General features: G+C 34.8%; 1 protein-coding gene and 1 pseudogene across 1 annotated transcript in view; one reads left to right on the plus strand and one right to left on the minus strand.

The window, feature by feature from the left end:
* The window catches only part of bif (protein phosphatase 1-binding protein bifocal), a 62,550-nt gene that overhangs the window by 22,212 nt on the left and 18,091 nt on the right, over positions 1–22,247 (minus strand). Inside the window, exon 2 of the mRNA XM_074183102.1 lies at positions 19,672–19,848. Within this exon, the coding sequence (XP_074039203.1) occupies positions 19,672–19,848 (177 nt within the window). The remainder of the gene's footprint in view (positions 1–19,671; positions 19,849–22,247) is intronic.
* Positions 14,211–15,279, plus strand: LOC111508096 (corepressor interacting with RBPJ 1 pseudogene; annotated as a pseudogene).

Below are 22,247 nucleotides of genomic sequence, written 5' to 3' on the forward strand. Positions count from 1 at the left end.
CACACATCCTGCATAGTGGTGTGTCCACTAGCCCCATATTATGGAGGTGTTTCTTTAGTAGACAGTGGCCAGTCAGAAATCCTACTGTTAAGCGTAGACTTTTCCTGGTCAGCGCCAGATATTTCTTCGGCGCCAGCTTCCCAGCATCGCCCAGGGTGACCCTGGCAAGAATGCATCCTTTGATTATATCCCATCTCTTTAGGGATTGAGCATAGGTTTGGCTAGTTCCGCAATTGTCGAAGTCATCAGGCCGTAGGTGCCACTGAGTCCTAAAATTCTTAGTCCAGCCGCTTCTTTGGCTGAAGAGTCGGCAATGCGATTATCTTTACTCATGTTGTGTCCTTTAACCCACCTCAGGATAATGTTATTATCTACCGAGGCTTTGGCTAAATCTTGGTGGCACTCTAGTACTAGCCCTGAGGTAACACGTTGTCTGTTCAAGGCTAATAGGGCTTGTCTGCTGTCGGTGCAGATTGTTATGTTTTTGCTATGTGAAGCTATTAATCAGTGCTGCCTGAAATCGACCCGCTCTTTGGAATGAAAGTCTCGACATGTATGAGAACCGGAATGAGCTGAATACTATTCTTCACCATGTCTAGGAACTCATCAAATGCAGCAGACGACATTCTAAATTATCGAAGAACTTTCTTTCTAAGTTCTGGGTAAAGCATGGCAAAAACTCCTGCTTCATCGCGTTTTTTGTTGATTGGATGTATCTAAAACATTCTTGATCGTTGGCGATTCTGTCGTTGAAGTTTGTGCCGATGGTAACGAAGGTATAAGGCAACAACTCGCGTACGATCCATTCTACAACTGAGCTCAAGGAGCCAAGAACTAAAATGACTTGTGACGGTGTGAATGGGCGGTAGTTAGAAGTGATAAACGCTCCCGTATAGGAACGAGAGATGTGTAGCTTCCATTGTGAAAGAGTCCTGACAGTCTTAACTTTCGCAATGTTGAGAGGCAGCGTGAGGAAGACTGGATATTCTCAGTAATGTGATCACCGGCACGATGTAAGCTCGACTTTTGTTGCCCTTCAAAGATGTCGCTCATCGAGGACTGGCAAAGTTAGTGCCCCAACCTGTCAGTATGCAATGCAAAATTTCACAAATGGACTTCCTTCTCTCTTTCCAAGAGATGTTTTTGCTCAGGCTGTTAGGCATGTTATAAAGTGGTGGATATGCGATCAGTGTTATGACCTACAACTATTATTACAGGGGAACCAAAATAGCATATGAGTTCCTGACGTATTTTCATTCATCTTATGGAAGAAGTTGGATGACATGCCGGAACTAACTTTAATTCATTCTTGATAACATTTGTTTTCTCTACAGGGCAATACTTGGCCACAGTTTCGTTCTTCAATAACATCTATCAATGTTTGTGAAGCGCTGACAAAATCGTGATTGCTCATAAAACTATCAACAATGTTCTTTTTGTTTACTGTATAACTAGAGGATCATTATATATTACTGGAGTTTTATCACAACATCAAACTGTTAGTTTCAATACCTCGACACATGTTTCAATCACCAAGTGATAATCTTCAAGAGGATCTCTCAAACACATAGCCAAGAATTGGAAGTATTTCATCACTTTATTTTTTTCAAAACCATGCGATATGACCTCATTATTTGTACCATAACATTGGTTTAGGGTAGTTCAGAGTTCTTATGCCTGTCCCTCTGAGTGGTTTCTGACTCATGAATTTCAGTTCATGACTCCCTGATAAAAATGTCAGGAAGTCAGTAAATAAACAAGGCTAGCACAGTCTTTCGATTTATATCCTATTGAAAATGTCACTTCGATGTTATTGAACTGGATATTTAATTCAAACATAGAGAGTGATAAACACTTGGAAGTACGGGAAACGGCCCACCACACCGTTAAAGCAGAGGAACGTGGCAAACGGACGGCCCAAAAACCTGAGAAGGAATAGGAGCCGGCATTTATGTAGGCAGAGTGAAGTCGAGAATTGCTCAGGTTCCCTAGCCTGGATTCCCGGACACAAAGGACAAAGAGGCAATGAAGATGCCGATGCTTTACCCCGCAAAGATACATTTAAGCCTACGATAGGGCTTGAATAACAATTCGTTAATGCCAGACCAATCGATAAGTTGGTGGAACAAGCTTCCAGGAATGAGGCGGGAGAAAATGTTTATTAAGGAACCCTCGCCCAAATTCAGGAAAGATCTGCTGAACTACAATCGTACGGTTGTAAGGGTAGTAGTATAGGTGTACAGATAGGGCATTGTCGGCTCATAAAACACATGAGCATTATGTGCCTGGCGGAAGAAACTCCATGCAGGTTCTGTCAGTAGGGAAAAGATACCCCATTACACGTGCTATGTGTATGCAAAGCGTTAGCAAGGCTACATCATGGTAGATGTGGTAATAAGGAACCAGAGGCTCTATGCTGTATGAAGGAGCCATTATCAATGCTTTGTAGTCTCAATAGAAAGCTCGAGCCAGGTAAAGAGTTCTGATGACCAAGGAGCACCACAATAGATCTGCAAAGATCGCAGTGGAACAGGCAGTATGCCAGCTCCTCTATTAATCTAATATAATGGGATTATTAATCCAATCACGAAATATAAGTAAATATAAGTAAGCAGGAGTCGCAGTGAAGATTTTTGATGACATTTTTTATGTTTTCTCGATCGTGATGCACTGTTTGAAACCTTTGGTGTAGTAATGAATATTATTGAAGATTTATCCCAACACCAAACCGTTATTTTTAACACCTCTTGAAAATGATCACTTGGTGATTGAAACACGTGTAGAGGTGTCAAAAATAACGGTTTGGTGTTGGGATAAAACTCCACTAATATTCATTAGTAATCTTGTACGTTGGTTAAAAATAACTGGAAATTTCGAAAAAAAAAATAGCAAGGCTTGGCGATACACCTGAAAATACTTATTAGAGCATTACTGTTCTTCGACTAATAGGTGATTACATATGTAGGGTTTTAACTACAACTATTTAGTTTAGAAATATTGTATTCCTTTATTGATTTTGATTTTTTGTATCATAAATTTTTATTACAAAATTAACTTTTCATAAATCTTTTATCGCGCAGTTTATTGCCGAAAAACAGATAATATTTAGAACGAAACCACTTGGGATGTTTCGAGTGGGTACTCATTGTTAACACTTTCATGGATATAGACAAAGAATTCGAGCACAAGTGGTTGACCCTTCTCGACTACATTTATGACCCCGGCCGTATTATCAGTAATGATTATTCGAAAGTTACTTGCAACACAATTTTTAGCTGAGGCATTCATTCATTCTGTTCAGGGATTTCGGCCGGGAACTAATTGCAAACGCTGTGTCCGTCTAATTAATAATTCACCTATAACCAGTACCGACACATATTCCAACGACTCCAAAAGTAAAAAAAAAACAAAACAAGTATTGCCATATACCGTGTAATTCAAACTCATGGGAAACGCAGTCACGCCATATCAAATGGTGGTATTCGAAGAAATATATACGAGAAACGTAATATAGTTTTTCCTCTTATATCGCGTGAGAAAAGGGTCGCCGTTTGTCTCAATCCAAATGTGTTTTAGATTAGTCACTGTAATTTCTTTCTGGTATTTACGTCAACAAGGCCCCAAAAAGAAAGCATGTCACTTGCAGCTTTTTCAGTCATTCAAAAACAAACGAACTGTAAAGAACAGTGAAGTAGATGCCTTTTAAAAATAATTTCCTTAGGTTGTATTTGAAGCAGAATTCAGTACAAAAAATTAGCAACGTATTGTTCATATTTTCAAATTGAACATGTCATAGAGTGTAAGTAATGGTTTAAAATAAACTCTTATGCAACTAACGATGATTTATTATTTCTTTGCAAAACGTTATTAATTTATTTATAAATTGCCAGTGAATAAATCCTGACAGATAAAGAAATAATTCTTGGAACACACTTCCATAACAATTTGGTCGTTAGGGAGACGTGAAACATGATCTTATCGAATATTTATGTAAAAAAGGTAACCAATACTTGTTCTGCATTGTCGAGTTTGAATAAGCTTGAAGCTGGATTATACGCGTTACAGCAAAGGGAGATTTAATATGCTATTAACACAGAGAAACTTGATATTTGCTCGCACTTGGAATGTTTATTCAAGATATTTTTCAGAATTGTAGGGATTACACCGTACACATGTTTGAAAATTGGCGAATATAAACTACACACATCGGAAAAGTCTAGGGATATTTTTATAACATACTAAATATCATAAAAATAAATGCATGAGATCGTTTAATTTCGATTAAATTGGTACACTCGACCACCCTGTAAATTTCTATGGGTTGAACAAAGCCTGCAAAAACCTGCAAGTTTTTTACAAACTGTAGGTTTTCGGCTAAAATGAATAATCTGAAAGTGTCGAGTTTGTACATTCTATGCAGTTCTTGCTCAGCAATTAAACTGGAAATATTGTGCTCTAACATGGAACGCCATCACTTACCATTGACTGAGATGAATAGAGCTGTAGGGCTTCTTCAAGGTGGCATGCGACAAAATGATGTAGCTCTTCGTTTGGGGGTCTCCCAAAGTGTTATCAGTCGATTGTGGCGGCGTTTCCGTGAAACTGGCAGTCCAGCCGAACAACATCCAGGGCGAGGACGCGCTACAAATGCAGTTCAAGACCGATTTTTGGTCTTAACCGCAAGAAGACAACCGACCATCACAGCACCTGAGTTGGTTAACGTGTTGCAGCAGACGCACCAGGTAACCATTGGTCGTGATACTGTCAGAAATCTACTGCATGAAGCAGATCTCCACAACAGAAGGCCACTTAGATGTCCACCTTTGTTGAGAGGCAATCGCGGTAGAAGATTAGAGTGGTGTCAAGAACATCAAAACTGGGATGCAAATGATTGGGCCACAGTTTTGTTTACAGACGAATCCAGATTTGGATTTCATCCAGATTCTCGTCGAGTAAGACTGTGGAGACGACCTGGAAATAATGAACGTTTGAGACACGTCCAGGAATTCCACACATACAGAGGTGGTACAGTAATGCTATGGGGCGGAATCATGATCGGCGGCAGAACCCAGCTCGTTTTTCCAAATCGCTCCCTCACAGCTCGACAGTACCTCGACACCATTCTTCTACCTATCGTCCGTCCGTTTTCTGGTGCTGTCGGTGAAAACTTTCACCTAATGCACGATAATGCTCGTCCACATGTCGCGCGTCTAGTGACTGACTGGCTCACCAACGAAGGAGTTGATGTATTGCCATGGCCAGCACAATCACCGGACCTGAATCCCATCGAGCATGTGTGGGACATGCTTCAACGAAGAATTACTCCGCATATGGGAAACATTTACACAACGTTTCAATTGAGAGAGCTTTTAATCGCTGAATGGGTAAATTTACCTCAACAAGACATTGACAATCTCATTTTGTCGATGCACGATAGATGTAGGGCCGTAATAAACCAGCGTGGAGGCCATACTTTGTACTGATTCCAATTTTTTTTGTATTATGATTTTTTTTCGGGGTGCCAAAGAAGAGATATATTTTTTTTAGTTTTGCTTATATGCACACTCAGTATTTTTGACCATTTAATAAATTTTGTTGTAAGTTACATTCGTTTAATAATCACCCGTCAACTTTTTTTCCCTAAAGCGATCTAAAAAAAAAAAATTGCCATTTTTAAAAATATCCCTAGACTTTTCCGTAGTGTGTATATGGTCATCCAACAGGTCATTACAAATGTCCTTATGATATAAGGACAATCTTTTGATTTGATATGTCAAGCAACTTAATTCTAATTTTTCAATTTTTTAAAATATTCAAGTCCTGAATTTTTTAAGTGTACATTTTAGGAACGTTTTCATTGTTGGAATCCATATTCTGGTTTGCTTTCAAATAATCGAATTAGATTTTGAAATGTATCTTTCGTTTCGGTCGAAACTTTTTTCTGTATGAAATCACGAGAGAATATTTAAGTATCTAAATATTTCATCTGTAGTACAACATTTCGCTAACACTTATAATTCTTTTAATCCATTTTTTATTTTGATTTTTTTTTATCAACTTATCAAGTAAGTCACGTACAGCGCCATCTGCCCGCGAATAGATCATGAATAGTCAATGATTCTGTTCACTTTTAACTCCCGAGCTTGTGAGTTACAAGTAAACAAACATTCATACAAGCATACATACATACATACAACATACAGATGAAGCTAATATAAAGCGTGTAAAAAAATTACATTGGATACAATAAAAGTATATTATGGATATAGATCGATTAGTGTAGATTAAAGTATTCGTTAGTGGAATGAAATGAATTCAGACTTGTCAGGTTTCTAATGTCGATAGGCAGATTATTATAAAATTTTATTGACATAATGTGGGGACTTCTTGAAACAATAGATAAGTGATGAAGTGGAATCGACATGATCTGATTTTTACGTAGTTTATATCCTGTATATCTGCTTGTGAAGTTTTCATTGCGTGACTTCACATAAGATACACAGTTGTGTATATATAATGAGATGACTGTTAGAATTTTAAGATTTGGGAATGAATCCCTACATCTCTGGGAGCCTTAGGATTTTCTTCTGGAGAACTAATAATTCATCAATTCTGGTTGAAATCCCATAGCAAATGATGCAATAATTGAGAGTAAAGTGAACATATGAATAGTAGTAATTGAGCAGGATGTTCTGATGAACAGTTTTTCTAAGATTCAATAGAACATAACAGTGTCTAGATAGCTTGTTAGTTACATAGTCTACCTGACGATCGTAGGTAATGAAAAGGTAGCTTTATAAGGAATTCATCATGTGACTGTTTACAAAACGTAATTTTTCATTTTGGCGCTCTCTTGCGAGAAAAAAACTGTTTTGTTTTTCAAATTATGATAGTCCGTTTGAAATATAATGTAAGTCATAAAAAATTTACCTTGATAATTTCAATAAGTAGTAAATTGATTAATAGTAGATGTTTGAACTGCCGTACATCGGTTAGTTTCGAAAGTTTTTTGACATTTTGGAACATTTCTGGAGTCACTCGAAGAAATTATCTTCAATATCTTCAAATTATCAGTATAATAGTTTCACTCATAAATTTCACCAAGGGCTACAAAATGTATGTGTTTCAAGCTACTCGTATTCATGAATTACTGTACTTTATTGATTTCTTCGGGAAGGTAATTGTATCCACTATGTAAAAAACAACATTCACAATTACTTGTTCATAGTCTAGGGTCAAATCGTGAACCACATAGATCATACTTTCTCGCAATAGGAAATATAGCAATACATTCGAAAATAATAAACACTTCAACATTCCAATGAAAATGAAGTAAGCTCGTGGCATGTTGCTAGAAACACAACTGCTGTATTCCGATATCTGATTCAATAACGCTTGTTGTGCGAGACCACATGGGCATTTTATTCTGTAATAAATAAATGCATATCTGATTCTCAGACTTAATTAAGTAGTAAATGTTACAATTCAGACGATTTTACTCAAACAAATGTGTCAAAATAATCACATAAAGTAAGCGCTCAATTTCAGGGCTCGTTTTCATCTATCGATTGAATAAAATGATTGAAAATTGCACACGTTTGAAATAAATTGACACATCTGTATGTATAATAGGGATTCGTAGTAATAATATATTTTCACCTCAGAACTTGCCATTTAAAATGCTGACTTCGTCAACGTTTTTCATTAGTTTTTTTTTAATATACACACATTTCGATTAATTAATTTACAGAATTGATGGACATTGGGAATGATGAAGAGCTTGCTGAACATCGTTTATGTTTAGCCGAATAAATCGAGAAGTTCGGTATGAACATAATGAATGTTTTGATTGATTTTTTTGAATGTATTGAGATTCGAATTGTTTCTTATGTTAACTGACAGAAGATTGAATACTTTTGGACCGTGATAGAAAATACATCTATCTCCGTGTGTGAGTTTTATTAAATTTTGGTATGTTTATGGAAGAACCAGTAACAAATCTTGTTTGTTTTTCTTTGTTTGTTGATTGAAGTGTCAGTTTGTTTGTGTACACCCAAGTTAAACACTGGTGGATATAGAGTTCTCTTGTTTTCAGTAACTGCGTTTCCTTATACAGACATTCAGTAGAGTATATTTTAGGTTTTTTGAATAATATTTTCAAGATTGTATTTTGAGATATTTGGAGGGTATTGAGAGAATTGTTAAATGTACCACCCCAGGCAGCAATACAGTATCTTATTACAGATTCTGCTAGAGGCTGGTATATGGTGATCAAATTTTTGTATTTCAGAATGGTAAGCAAAGTAAAGTGTTTGTGGACATGTTTATTTGATTCCTAAAATTACCCAATGATTATCAAGATGCTGGACGAAGGCATACACTTCAGTCAGCGGACAATGCCTTCAAATGCCGTAATTGCGTGATAGATATAATTGCAAAACGCATAATAATCGCAAGTACTTTACGTACAATGTTGGTTTCTAATGAAACTGTAAGCAATCATACTCTCCCACGCATACATGAGACCCACGATTGTTATGTCTGCGAGTTATATCCAATTGCGCCCACAATGCTGTTCATGTCACATCTAGTTTAAATCTAATAAATTCTGTGGAGTACGTTTGACTCAGTTCCCTACAACGTGCTGTTTGCATTTGCCTAGGAATTTGCAACCAGTCTAATGCGCAATCTTTGGAAATAAATAATGCGAACATTAAATTTACAAGGACCCCATTATTGATATTTTCCATTTCAGATTGTGTTACATAATGGATGATGCCATCGATGAGGTAATAGGTATTAATGATTGCGAATAATTACATTTTTTGTCAATCAATAATCATGGTCAGTCAATGCAGCAGTTGATGAGCTTTTTTTGAACTCTAACAATGGTTTCTAAATTGGAATCGAGGTTTTGCCAAATTTAAAATTATATGCCACCACGTCTCAAGTATAATTCGCCGTCTTCGATTTGTTTGTGGACTAACATGATGTCATAATAATTTTATTCCGACATGCTGCTTTTGACAGAAAAATATTCACACTGACGTCGTTTCCACAGTGTGGCAACAAGCTGGTAAAGTAGCTGGAAAACTTCGGAGAACAAATCCCTTCTTTCCCATCCCATTCTCCTCAAAAGCCTTTGCAAAACCAATATTTGAATAATATTGAAATACAGTCTAGTTCTTTTCTCCTCCTTCCGTTTAATGAACATGAACTATTTGTCATGCTCAACAGAAAACTGAAAAATCAATTTTCCTCTGGATCTGATAAAATACCTTATGTGATCGTTGAACGTGTTCTTAAACACCACTAGTCTATCTCATAAATTTATCATTTGCAAATGGAACATTCCCGCAAGCTTTGAAAACTGGTAAAATTACACCTGTATATAAAAAGGTGATTCCTTCCTAATAAGTAACTATCGACCAATTACGATACCCTTCATCTTTTCTAAAATATTTGCATTATCATTCTTGGAGAGATTGTTATCCTATCTCAAGCATTTCAATATCATAACTGTGGATCAACATGGTTTTGTGCAAAATAAATCGACCACAACTGCAATACACTCATATGTTCAAGTAAGAGCAGATAAATGAATGAATTTATACGCCTTGAAATACATATATCACTTTGGCCTGTATTACCCTGAAAAAAATGAATATGTAAACAGAGGATTATGTATGCAAATTACCTACAAGACAACCCACAGCCCCACATCTATATGTGAAACTATGATTATTAGAAAAAATAATGAGTGCAATTTGCCAAAACTTATATTTATATTATTTAATCCTGATAAATAACGGAGAAAGTCATAATTACAACGTAATCCATTAGATTTTATATAATCGATATTGAATATGCACGAATTAATAAATATGTTTTAATATAATTCAGACTTTCATTTGAAATGAAAGAAATCTGATCGGAGTATGCGTGATATACAAAAATCATTGTGTTATATTGGCTATTTAAATATTTTTCTCAGTATTCAATCATAAATTTGAACGGACTTGCCATGAAACGACAGAAATTAACAAAGAAAGTAGATTAACAATCATATGAAACGAATAGATAAATGCAATATAGTCCACACAAGTAACTTTTTTAGCATCTACAGGTTACTGCTTGAATATCTATGTTATTTGAAGAGGAAACCTTCTAGATTTCAGATGGGCAAAATCGTTAATTACTTCTTCAGAATCTATACTTTTTAGCACATCAGATTCTAACGACTTCAGCGGCAAACTGGTTAATCTCTCTTGAAGCATTGTATTTCTCAATTCATTTTTAATTCTTTTTAATTTGGAGAAGGAGCGTTCCCCACTGCAGTTAGTTACCATCATGCTTAAAAAAGATTCTCAATGTGATTTCTACATTTGAAAATGTGTCTTCAATTTTGTTTTCTTTCAAAAGTTGATATATTTTTAATAAACAATTCTCATTTTCACTGTCAACAATTTTCAAGCATTCTATTAAATGCAAACATTCTATTTCTAACCCTTTCTCATTAACATCTTCATAATAAAATTCAGCAAATTCTTTACAACTTTGTCTCAACTCTTCAGAATTCAGAGTTTTCAAGCGAAAAAATAAATCAAAACGTTTACTGATATCCTTATACGAACTCAATCGTTGTTTTAAATGAACGCTGAGGGTATCAATTATGGGAAGAAAGGTTTCTATTTTATATTTATTTCTTCCATTCAGTTGGACTGACGGCGCAGAGCCACCAATAAAACTCTGGCGAGAACTTCTGCATTTTGTTCTTCGGAATAGGTCCTTGTAGTCAGATTCCGGGTTTCTTTCTTTGGCAGACGATTCAAGTAATCAAATTTATCCCTGAGATTAATAATAAAATCATCAAGTGAAGTGAACATATTAGTTGTAACGTCTAGTGTTATTGTTTTTTTCTGAAGATAATTATTTATTTTGTCTATTCTTTCCAATATACAGTTCCAAATTTCCGTTAGTATAATATATTCGAGTTTTTCCATTTTTCAGGAAAGACTATGGGCTCTGTCTCTAGTTTCTCGTGCCTGTTCTGTATCTTTTGCGATAGATATCAAAGCTTCTATAACTCGTTCATTACCTTCATGCAAGGCGCTTACTGCAACTGCTCGGGCTGACCATCTGGTTTGTGAAAGACTTTCAGCAACTTTTTTTGAACCTAAATGTTCTATCAATATATTCCATCGACGAGTAGAGCCTGAAAAATATGCTGCGGCAAACTTTTTTACCATGTCAAATGATGACTTGAAGAATCAGCCAAAGCTGTTCAGATTCAAAACGAAATTGAAATGTTATCTGTTATCTAGGTTATTTTATAGTAGTCAGAATTCATTTTGGACTGTCAGTGAACAGTGTACTGTTGACTACCTACTTTTAGTGTTGCTTGGTTTGAAAATGTTTTTAAAGTGTTTTTATTGATTTATTATTTTACCATTGTTCTATTTTGACTTATCAATCTACTATAAATGATCAATAAATGTCTATCTATCTAATATTTCGTCATAAGGTACCAAGTATTAAATGGGAATCCATAATGCTGACGTCGGTCCTGAATTTCAATAATCTGCGGCCCAAATTGACTTTTTCCATCACCGAATTGAACACATTGTTTTCGGTCTAGTACGCACATATTATTTGATATTCATCGCGGATGCTATGCGGATAGTCGCTATGCGATGAAAATTCGATATGAATCAATTGAAATTCAATTATGAAATAGTGGTACATGAGAACGATCGGAATTCGTGCTTGGTTCACGAAAAATCGTATATGCTGCAAGATAAATTTGACAGCAAGAATTCCTGGAAGTTACGTATTCTAATAAGAAAAAATAAACAGGTTCAAGTTGAAATACCAGAGTATCACACCCAGCTCCCATTAGTTTGAGATGAAAGAGCGAGGTAGTCAAGCTAGAAGGTAGATGCAAGGTAGGAGCTTTTTTCCAAAGAATGAAAGAATATCCGTTCTACGATTTTGATACGTTATACGTTGAAATGAAAATCGAACATTCGCGAACTTTTTCATGAAAGTTCAGCAGACATAGTAGTAAAGTTTTAACGTATTCTAAAAACACTTCATTGTGTGATTTTCACTAGATAGTTTTACAAAAACGCAACACGTGTTTCGCCATACAATGGCTTCCTCGGGCGTGTCTTAATAACTAATTCTACACATTAAATGCTATATTCTACAATTTGAGGTACCTGAATTTCAAGTACCTGTAATTCAAGTACCTGATTTTTAACCTAAGTTTGTAATGAATTTAATTACCTGAGCTTATGTTCCATTTTCCACATTTGAAAAAATATTCAGTAACGGAGAGTCATTTAATTCTAATTGATTTTTCAAATGTGGAAAATGGAACATAAGCTCAGGTAATTAAATTCATTACAAACTTAGGTAAAAAATCAAGTACTTGAAATTCAGGTACCTCAAATTGTAGAATATAGCATTTAATGTGTAGAATTAGTTATTAAGACATGCCCGAGGAAGCCATTGTATGGCGAAACACGTGTTGCGTTTTTGTAAAACTATCTAGTGAAAATCACACAATAAAGTGTTTTTAGAATATGTTAGTTATGGATTTTCATCAAATATCGGCCGATTCCATCATATATAGTAAAGTTTTGTCAGTTTTTATGGATCTACTTCAAACTGTAATATCTCGGTGAATTTTTATTGAATTTAATCGAACCAAACACTTTTGCCAACGTAACACAAGCTGAATAATTCCTTCAGCATTAAAACTGTGTACTCGGGATTCGATGAAGTGAAATAACTTATTTTGTACAGAAGTTATTTTTTAAAAACGAACAAAAAATCCCATTTCAACACCCTGTATCTCCGAAACGAAGCATTTCCGGACACAAGTTCATATAGACTTGTTTTCTTGAATATTTCAACGTACTCATGTTACACCCTGTATAACCTGTGAAATTTTATTTCTGGTAACTTTTCTGGAATCCAGTTTCATAACAGAAACCGCACATCTCATTGAAACAACTATTAATGAATTTTTCCATCGTTATCTATATTGCTCATCAATTACAGTTAACCCGCTTGTTTCTGATACCATCTGATGGTTCATATAATTTCATTCATATTTATAGCGAGTTGTAGAACAGAAAGTGGACTTAAACAATTAGTTCAATTGCTAGTTGCAACTGATATTAATTTCGCTCACGTCAATATTCTGAACATAGGAAATGAATAGTAATTGTGCTACTTAAAGCCATCAGATGTTACTGACGTATCCAATAATTCTTCAAGAGTATTTAATGTTTAATATATTGAGTCTTTGTCGATAAATATAGATGCATTATTATACAGTGCATTTCTTCAATGCCCCTCCCTCTTTTATTTTTTGAACGAGTCAACTCAAAGAATTCAAATTTGAGATAATGAAACTAATGCGTGAATACCTTATTTTGAAGTGAAATTGACAGATGAAACTTTCTAAAGTAAATGGAACTTCAAAAGTTCCAGCCAGTCTCTATATACCTACACAGTAGGTTTAATGGACTGACACCTATCAGAAAACAACTACTCCCCTGGCTAATACCACGAAGGACGTTGGATTATATCCGACAGGCGTCAGTGCCAGTGCCAACGCCCTTCGTGGTATTAGCCAGGGGAGTAGTATCCAACGCCCTTCGTGGTATTAGCCAGGGGAGTAGGTATATATTATATAACATTTTTTTCTTCTTATCATCTAAGCTTTGCAACCTAATATGTCTCAATGAAGCTCGAGTAAATCCCCATTTTGCATGGTGGGCTCCCCTGCTACTAGTTTTTAAAGTATTTTGAAAGTACCTAATTTATTTCTGCAATTGAAAAAATGTTGCTGGTATTATGTTTTATAGTTCAACAAAGCGGGACCTAATGAATTGTGAATTTTAAGCAAGTTTACGAATCATTTGTACAATTTCTATTGGCAACACTGGCCGTCAGCATAGATCAGCTAGTACGAGCTCAGGTACGAGTAGTACGTCAGTCGTCGGTCGTCGTTTTGTCAGGGTTTACAGATTAAATATCTGTGTCAGGGTCAATTGTCATAATTTAGATTTGTCATTTCTTCGAGAGTAGTAAGATTTGTCATTGTCGTCAAATAATAAAGTTAAGAGTAGGAAAAGATAATCCAGGTGATAATTGTTATAAACAATAAGTTCATAAAATTTCACCTATAGTATTCATTTTCCTTAATACTTGTTTTAATTTATACTGGGAATAAAGGAACCAAGATGGGTAAAGGATTCAATAATTATATGTGTAAGAAATTCTTCCACCCAGCATCTAGAGACAATTTGAAGAGGGTATGGATTGCAGAACAGAAAGCAGAGGCATACAAAAAGAAGCAAGAAGAGCTCCGCCAACAGTATGAAAAGGAACAAGATCTCCATGATAATAAAGCAATGCTTAGTAAAGAGAGTAAAGACAAGTTGAGCCTTACTTTTATGTATGAACCTCCTCCTGGAGCCGGGAAAGAAAGGAAGAGAGAGGATAACGAGCCAGAGTATAAGTTTGAATGGCAGAGAAAATACAATGCACCTCGTGAAAGTTACTGCAAAGGTGATCAAGAAATTCGTGATCAGCCCTTTGGAATTCAAGTCAGGAATGTTCGCTGTATCAAGTGTCACAAATGGGGACATATTAATACTGATAAGGAGTGCCCTATGTACAGCTTGTCTTTGAGAGCTGCAAGATCTTTGGAAACTGCTACAGTCCTCGACCAGAATTCCTTAGTTCAGCAAATGCTTGATGATGGTTTAGCTTTAAAAAAACAGCATATCAATACCACCGAAGCTAATAAACACCTGCTAGTGAATGGAGATGTAGAAGAAGATTCAGAAGTGGCCTTTATAAGATCTTTAACAAACAAACAAAAGAGAGCATTATTGAGAAAACTGGAAAAGCTAGAGAATGATTTAAGTTCTAATTCAAAAAATAATGATGAGTATACTGACAGGGAATTATCCTCGGATGAAGACACACGAAAGAAACCTAGGTCTAGAACTCACAAGACAAGAGAAGACCGGTTTAAGAATGAAAAAAAGGGAAGTAAGAGTAGAGAGAGGAAGAGGAAAAGAAGATGTGACAGTGAGGATAGATATTCCAAGAGGAGGCATTAATAAATGTAGTTGTATTTGCATGTATCACATATGCAGTTGAAGGATATTCAAATAGGTAATGACTAATCATTATGGATGGGGCTATTCATCAAAATGGAAACTGATTTCGCACGGACCGTTCTGATTTGTTAGCAACATTCGAATAATAAATAAGTCTTTATGGCATCAATTAACGACTTTGGTTCGGCAGAATTTAGAAATGTTGAGATTTCCATGTAATTGCAATAATTGTAAGAATAAAATGATAAATTGAAAAGTCAAAGGTATATCTTTCAATTCCCCTTTCACCCCTGAAATCCATTTCAAATGGCCATTCCACATTTTTGGGCGACCGTGACAGGATAATCTCAAAAAAAACTAATGTTAATGAAGATCTACGATAATAGTTTTTCGAAAACAAATGTTGAAATTACGTCCAAAACCTTTGAAAGTTACTTGTATGATATAACAATTTTGAATGTTAGAACTAAATTTTTACCGGGGTCATTTTTATTGTCTATGCATCGCCATAAATTGGCATAATAAATGCCGTAACAAGATAGCTTCTGCATATCGATAGGATGTACGAGCGAATAGGTGAACCCGTTTGTTAAGTACTTTGAAAAATCGGTAAACTAATCAATACTTCGCAGGTCTATTCTATTTGCGTCCTTAAAATGCCATAACTAGGCATTCGGTTTCTTCATTATTCTGTTTCTTGTGAAGGTGACCTTGTTTTGTATTTATTAAATATATTTTATTATATTTATTAAATTGACTGTTATATTTATTAACTTCAAAATATAAGATAGAGTTGGCCGAGACTTGTTTTTCAAAATACATTATCATAGATTTTCATCACATTCACACTTTATTGTGAGATAATTAGTTGACCTAGTCATTAAACTCAGGTATAAATGTTCGTTAAACTCAGGTATAACTGTCACTAATTAGTTCCTAGAATATTATTAGTTTCTAGGTAGTTAGTAATATTTCAAAGAGTATATAAATCACAATGTATGTAGAATTCAGTTTGTTAGTGAATACGCTTGAAAAATATACTGTGCAGCGAAACACGTGTTGCGGATTTGTTAATCTGTTCTAGTAAAAATCTCATAATAAAGTGTTTTTCAAAATACATTAACTTAAAATAGTTTTTGAGGTAAGTAAACAACTGAAAAATAGGTGAATAATGTTATTGAATTTTATTATTTTTATACTATTATTTTTATACTATTCGACCGAATAATAATAGATTAAAGTGTGACTGGGGATTCTTCTTCGGACGAGTCAATGGATTCTGAAACTTCATAAGCATAACGTAGGTAAATATTTCTTTGCTTTGAAGTTCTCTTTTTATATAAAAGGAACATAATAATTATTTTGTGAATTTTTCTGTTATTTCGAAGTACTGTATTAGGCATAACGAGAAAATGTATTCAGTTTTTCCATCGACACCAGGTAGCGCCACCTACTAAAACAATTTTAACGTAATAACCTATGTGTTTAAAATAAATAAAAATATTATTTTGGTACGCTTCTGCAGAGTTGGTAAGAGGATTATCTGTTGGTCACTTCAAGTGTGACGTAGCTAATCACCTTCAATTGAAAATTGTTATAGTATAGTTCAATATTAGAGGTTATGCTATTCTGAAAGTACGTACTAACTACACACTTTCATATTGATTTATTTATTTCAGGTTCTCTAGGGCAACTTATTGGCGATGATGCAATAAGTTACATACAGTTCAAACACGAAGGAATTCTTTACAGACTAAAAGGTAAAAAAAATGTTTTTTATTGAATTCAACCCTCGTCCAAGATTATACTGCTTTACGATCAACCATTTACGATTTTATACAGAAGCAAAGTAATAGCTGAAAGCATCAACAAAATCCTGCAGCGTTGAATATAATGTCTTTCCATCTACATCTTTCATTTCATCCAGTATCCTGTTGCCTTCCTCAATTCTGATAAAATTTCATATTTGGGAGGGATCTTGTGAAATATCATTTTGAGCCTTTCAAACAAGGAGATTGAGAGAAAGATCTGGAGACAGATGAGAACACCAAGCTTTAAATACATCAAAACTTAAGGCTGGAAGTCGGATAGAATTATGTGAAAATAGGGAAACGTGTCAGAAAACTGCAACAAAGTTCAAGTTACACATACACACACGAAAAAATACAACAACCACAAGCCAAGTTCATTGCTGACGATAGTACTCTCTTCAGTACGAAACGAAATGATGGTTGGAATACACGTCAGATATCTTATCTCGTTTCCAGTCGACTAGACTGATTTAATTGCACATCGATTAATTACAGCGTTCGAATATTATCTGTAATGTGGGAACTCTTTGAAGAAAAGTCAACAGTGTTATGGTTTACAGAAGACGAAAATATCATTATAATAATAATAATTGAGATATGCAGCCTCCTGCTGAGAGCGAAGCTGTGCATCCGCAGCCGATGCTCTAGAATCCAAATTGATTGACGTCACAAGTGTGCTTTCGTCAGCAAATTAATATATTGAATTTTTGGTTTTTTCCAATAAGTCGTTGATATACAATAAGATTTTATAAAAAGTTGAACTTTCAGTTCTGGGTCATAAACCTTGAATTATATTACCTCGATCACTCTATAAACCAGACTTCACATTTCCTGAAGAGATATTCGAAAGACCCAGTAATTGGAAATGCTTGATATGATATTGATTTCAATGAACATAAAATGAATTAGAAAGTCGATTTTGAATAGAGAAAATGTATTATCTCGTAGAAGGTCAAACGATCAGACAGATTAGTAAATATTTGAGAGCTATTAATATAAGTTTATCGACAAATATTTTATCACACAAGATACTGTTTGTTTTTCGGCAACAGTGTCTCGACAATATTTATGAGGGAGCATTTATTATTGGAAAATGTTCGAATTATAAATCAATATAAGTTCATTCTTTGTTGGGTCATTTTTTCCAAGGATAAAGCACACGCACTACAGGAAAATCTCCAAGTCTTTCTAAGGGCGGTGCCATATCAAAAACACACAATTTACCTTCACCACTTCAGATTTTAACGAAACTTGGCCCAGATGTAGGTACATCTAATATAGTTTTTGAGTTTATCAATTAGAGTTATTCCGGATGTCTAAAAAAACAACAAAATAGACATGGACATTTATTCTAAATTCAATTGCTCTCCTGAACTTGTTACATAAACCGCTTTTTTCGGTTTTTAATGTCCCTAATAATTTTGAAGAAATGCAATAACGGTTTCATTTATAGACACTCTTCGAAGATTAAAAAAATCAAATGTAGTTTACTATATGGTCAAATCCTGAGCAAAATTTTAAAATGGGGGAGTAGTTACAACCTAGATGAAACTATTCAAAACTAAATGTCAGGTATCACATTCGTTGTAATTATTTCAAGATTCGTAAGTCTTGTGCAATGTTTGTTCTTATTTATTTTCACAACAATCATGGATATCGCACGCGCACGACCCAAACAAATGCACAATACCTTTACAATCACTACTTCGCAGTACAACTAAAATCCTTCTCCGACCGTATTGCTTCGATAACTCGACTCAACAGACTCACGTCGCGTCGACGCCCTCCTTTTATATTGATAAGGAAGATTCTAGTCTAAACTCGAACCGCGTGGATGATAGGGTAATTTCGCTTATTGCTGAGAGATGGTGATACTGTCTATGATTGGGTTGTTTACTAGAAATAAATAGGTACCTAACTAACACTCTCTCGCTTGTCTAGGCACACACTTTTCTTTGTAACACATTAGGATCGCGGGCCGTAGTGATACGGCCCCACCACAAATTACCAAGTAGATAATAATTTTTGGGAAAGAAAGTTTTTGGCTTTCTACGACTCCATCTGGATACAAAAAGGAAGTAATCAATTTTAAAATAAGTAACTCTATACATGGATGTGTAGATCATGAAAAGAATCAACTTTCAGACACAAACTGGAAGAAAGCCCTCCTGAAACAGCTACATTGAATTATACGAAAGAAAAACTTCTTTCGAAACAAATACTTCTGTATGAACACTGAATTATACAGAAGATACCTTTCTCTACTCAGTTTGTATTTCAAATAATCGTTGTGGAATAAAAATCAGATATCATTCACATGAGTTCTACTTTAAATGAATGGTAACAAATTGCACTTACATGGAACACTGTCATCCTCACTGTTATACATCGATGTTTCGCCTTAAGACACTTGCCCTAAGGCAATATAATAATATTTGCACACAGCGGATTCTGTTTACAAAAACATAAACAAAACACCGAAACCTTTTGATCTTTCCGCCTGTCGACGGGACACTTCATTGTTGACAAAAACACTCGCCCGCGACACAAAGTTTTCAACTCAAGTTTCTGTTTTGTCGAAATCGACTCAGTTGCTGTTTTTTTTGTGGAAATTCGTGTTGAGTAATTTAGTTAAAATATCATTCGACTTGGTTTAAAAATCGATTGAACGACGGATTACAATATGAATTGATGAACTATAAAGAATGACTCACCTTTGATTGCTTGTTTTTCTCTCTCAGACTAGATTTACCATCGATAAGAATATTGTCGTTAATGAAAGTGACATCACAAGGGCTTGGGGGGCGTTCCAGAGATCGTGCGATTTCTTCATCTTCATCCGTGAAGGAATCAATGGCGTTGGGTAATAGTATTATACCACCTTCACCAGGCTGGAAAATAAGGAAAACACAAGATTAGCTACACATATGGAATTGTCTTACAAAAAACAGGTCGGGAATAAAATTAGTGCGAGAAAAACATACATACTATATGAAAAATGAGAAATAAACCGTCCTATGTTTCATTTCTCATTTTTCATGATGATCTCCAATACCACGTGGTAACGGTTACATTCATCAATTTATACATACTATAAGTAGGTGTTTATATGTGTGCGGAATTATTATATGTGTTATCAATGTAACTGTTTTGTCTTCGTTTTTCATTTGTAGAAGACAAGGATGGTAATATCATATGTGTATTATCCCATATTTCATTGATATACAAGTGTTACTTTTCATAGCCCCAACTGTATCAATTTATGCAACCAGTTACGAATAGTTTCAGTCCATTCGAAAACAGTAATAATAAATGGGCCATTCAATTCTAATATCAAGCAAAAAATACCAAAAAGAGCGCTTAAAAATACACCCAGTATGCATTGGCTGTTCTACTTGTAGTGTTATAGAGCGATAGTTGTGTATAAGTCTACGTTACTTCTGTCATTAGAAATGTGTCTTAGCGGTATTTTGATACGGAACCAATTAACGAGAGCAGAAGACGAAACTGTTCATGACCCGATCGTCACGACTCTGTTTTGATTCCAGTGAGAATGGAAACATCGCGTTAGCTTTGCTATATCAACAAAACAAATTTTACACTGTCACGGAAGAGTTAATTTTCAATTCAGAAGAAAGTATCGAGTTAGGATTTGAAGAAAGTTTCGTAATGATCATTCACCTATACTGAACAAGAATTCGAGATAAAAACAAAACTTTTAATAATTCTAAAATACAAATGATGAGATTATAAAGCAACAATAAAAATTAATTGGCGCTCCGGGGCGACTTCATTGATTCCAGTGGCGCATTTGCTTTTTCAGCTGCAGGAAAACCTGCAGCACTACATCTTCTGAAGATCTTGATCTGTCAATATCATCTCTCTCATAAAACAAAATGTATAGTATAACAATTTTCAATTGGAGGTAACTGATATACAAATTGAACTGAGAGCTAAAGATAACAACGCTAAATGTTAGAACTAAATTCTTACCGGGGTCATTTTTATTGTCTATGCATCGCCATTGTAAATAATTGAAAAGTAAGATGATTCCATACAATTTGCCCCCCGTAACAAGATAGCTTCTGCATATCGATAGGATGTACGAGCGAGTAGGTGAACCAGTTCGTTAAATACTTTGAATCATCGGTAAACTGATCAACACTTCGCAGGTCTATTATATTTGCGTCCTTAAAATGCCATAACTAGTCATTCGGTTTCTTCATTATCAAGCGTCCTTATCTGCATAGGCGTAGTGTGTTCTGTTTCTTGTGAAGGTGACTTTGTTTTGTATTTATTAAGTATATTTTATTATATTTATCAAATTGACTGTTATATTTATAAACTTTAAAATATAAGATAGAGTTGACCGATACTTGTTTTTCAAAATACATTATCATAGATTTTAAATTGGCACAACCGCATTGTGAACTGTAAATTCAGGTACCCAATCAAGTACCTGAATGGTATATATTAGGGAAAGTAATGAATCATTGTTAGTTTGTTGTTTAAGTTTGAGAATGTCCATATAGGACGAAACTGCAGTAACGTTAGTTACAAATAAAAGTGGTAAAAAACTTAGAAATTTTCATTGCTCTTTTCATAATTTTCCTGCTTTTAACAAAAATATAAATTTTCAACAGATTACTTCAAGGGTACAAGAAAAGTATATCAAATTCCAACCAAATAACTTTCCCATTGAACAAAATATAGTTTTTATGATTGTTATAAATATTGTACACTATCAGTGCACCTACTGACGCATTAAAATACATAAACGCAGTTCTAGTGATCTATCTAATCTTTGTCCTTAAACGTCATACCTGTTAAACTGAGAAAATAATTTGAATATTTATCATTACAATAGACTATGTTTATGTTGATAACGTCAATCAACTTGAAATGTAGATTATAAAAGCTAAATGTTTTCAGCGTGTGTCCCAACACAGAGATGAACTTTGAACCATAGTGCTTTTGGCAGATGACAGGCAGCAAAGTAGTCAAAAAAATAGAAATTTCGCTAGCAATAAATTGGTTCCTTAGTAACTGAACACTTTCTACAGTTCTAGAACTTGACCAGGCAACTTAAAGGGTAGCTATATGTAATTCAAAATTAGCGATACTCCCTCTAGTGTCGATGGTGCCAATTAGAGACAAGTACATTGTTTATCTTGGTAGTCATTAATGAGTATGTATTTTGCAGCTCTTATAATATTATTTCTTCAACTAATTGGTAGAGGATTTGTCTTATACATGGTGTAACTAAATAAGTGTAAAACATTCAAGGAGG

The sequence above is a fragment of the Leptinotarsa decemlineata genome, unplaced genomic scaffold (genome assembly GCF_025532065.1).
Source record: "Leptinotarsa decemlineata unplaced genomic scaffold, Ldec_3_MD MMD2_tig00026330_RagTag_RagTag, whole genome shotgun sequence".
NCBI lineage: Eukaryota > Metazoa > Arthropoda > Insecta > Coleoptera > Chrysomelidae > Leptinotarsa > Leptinotarsa decemlineata.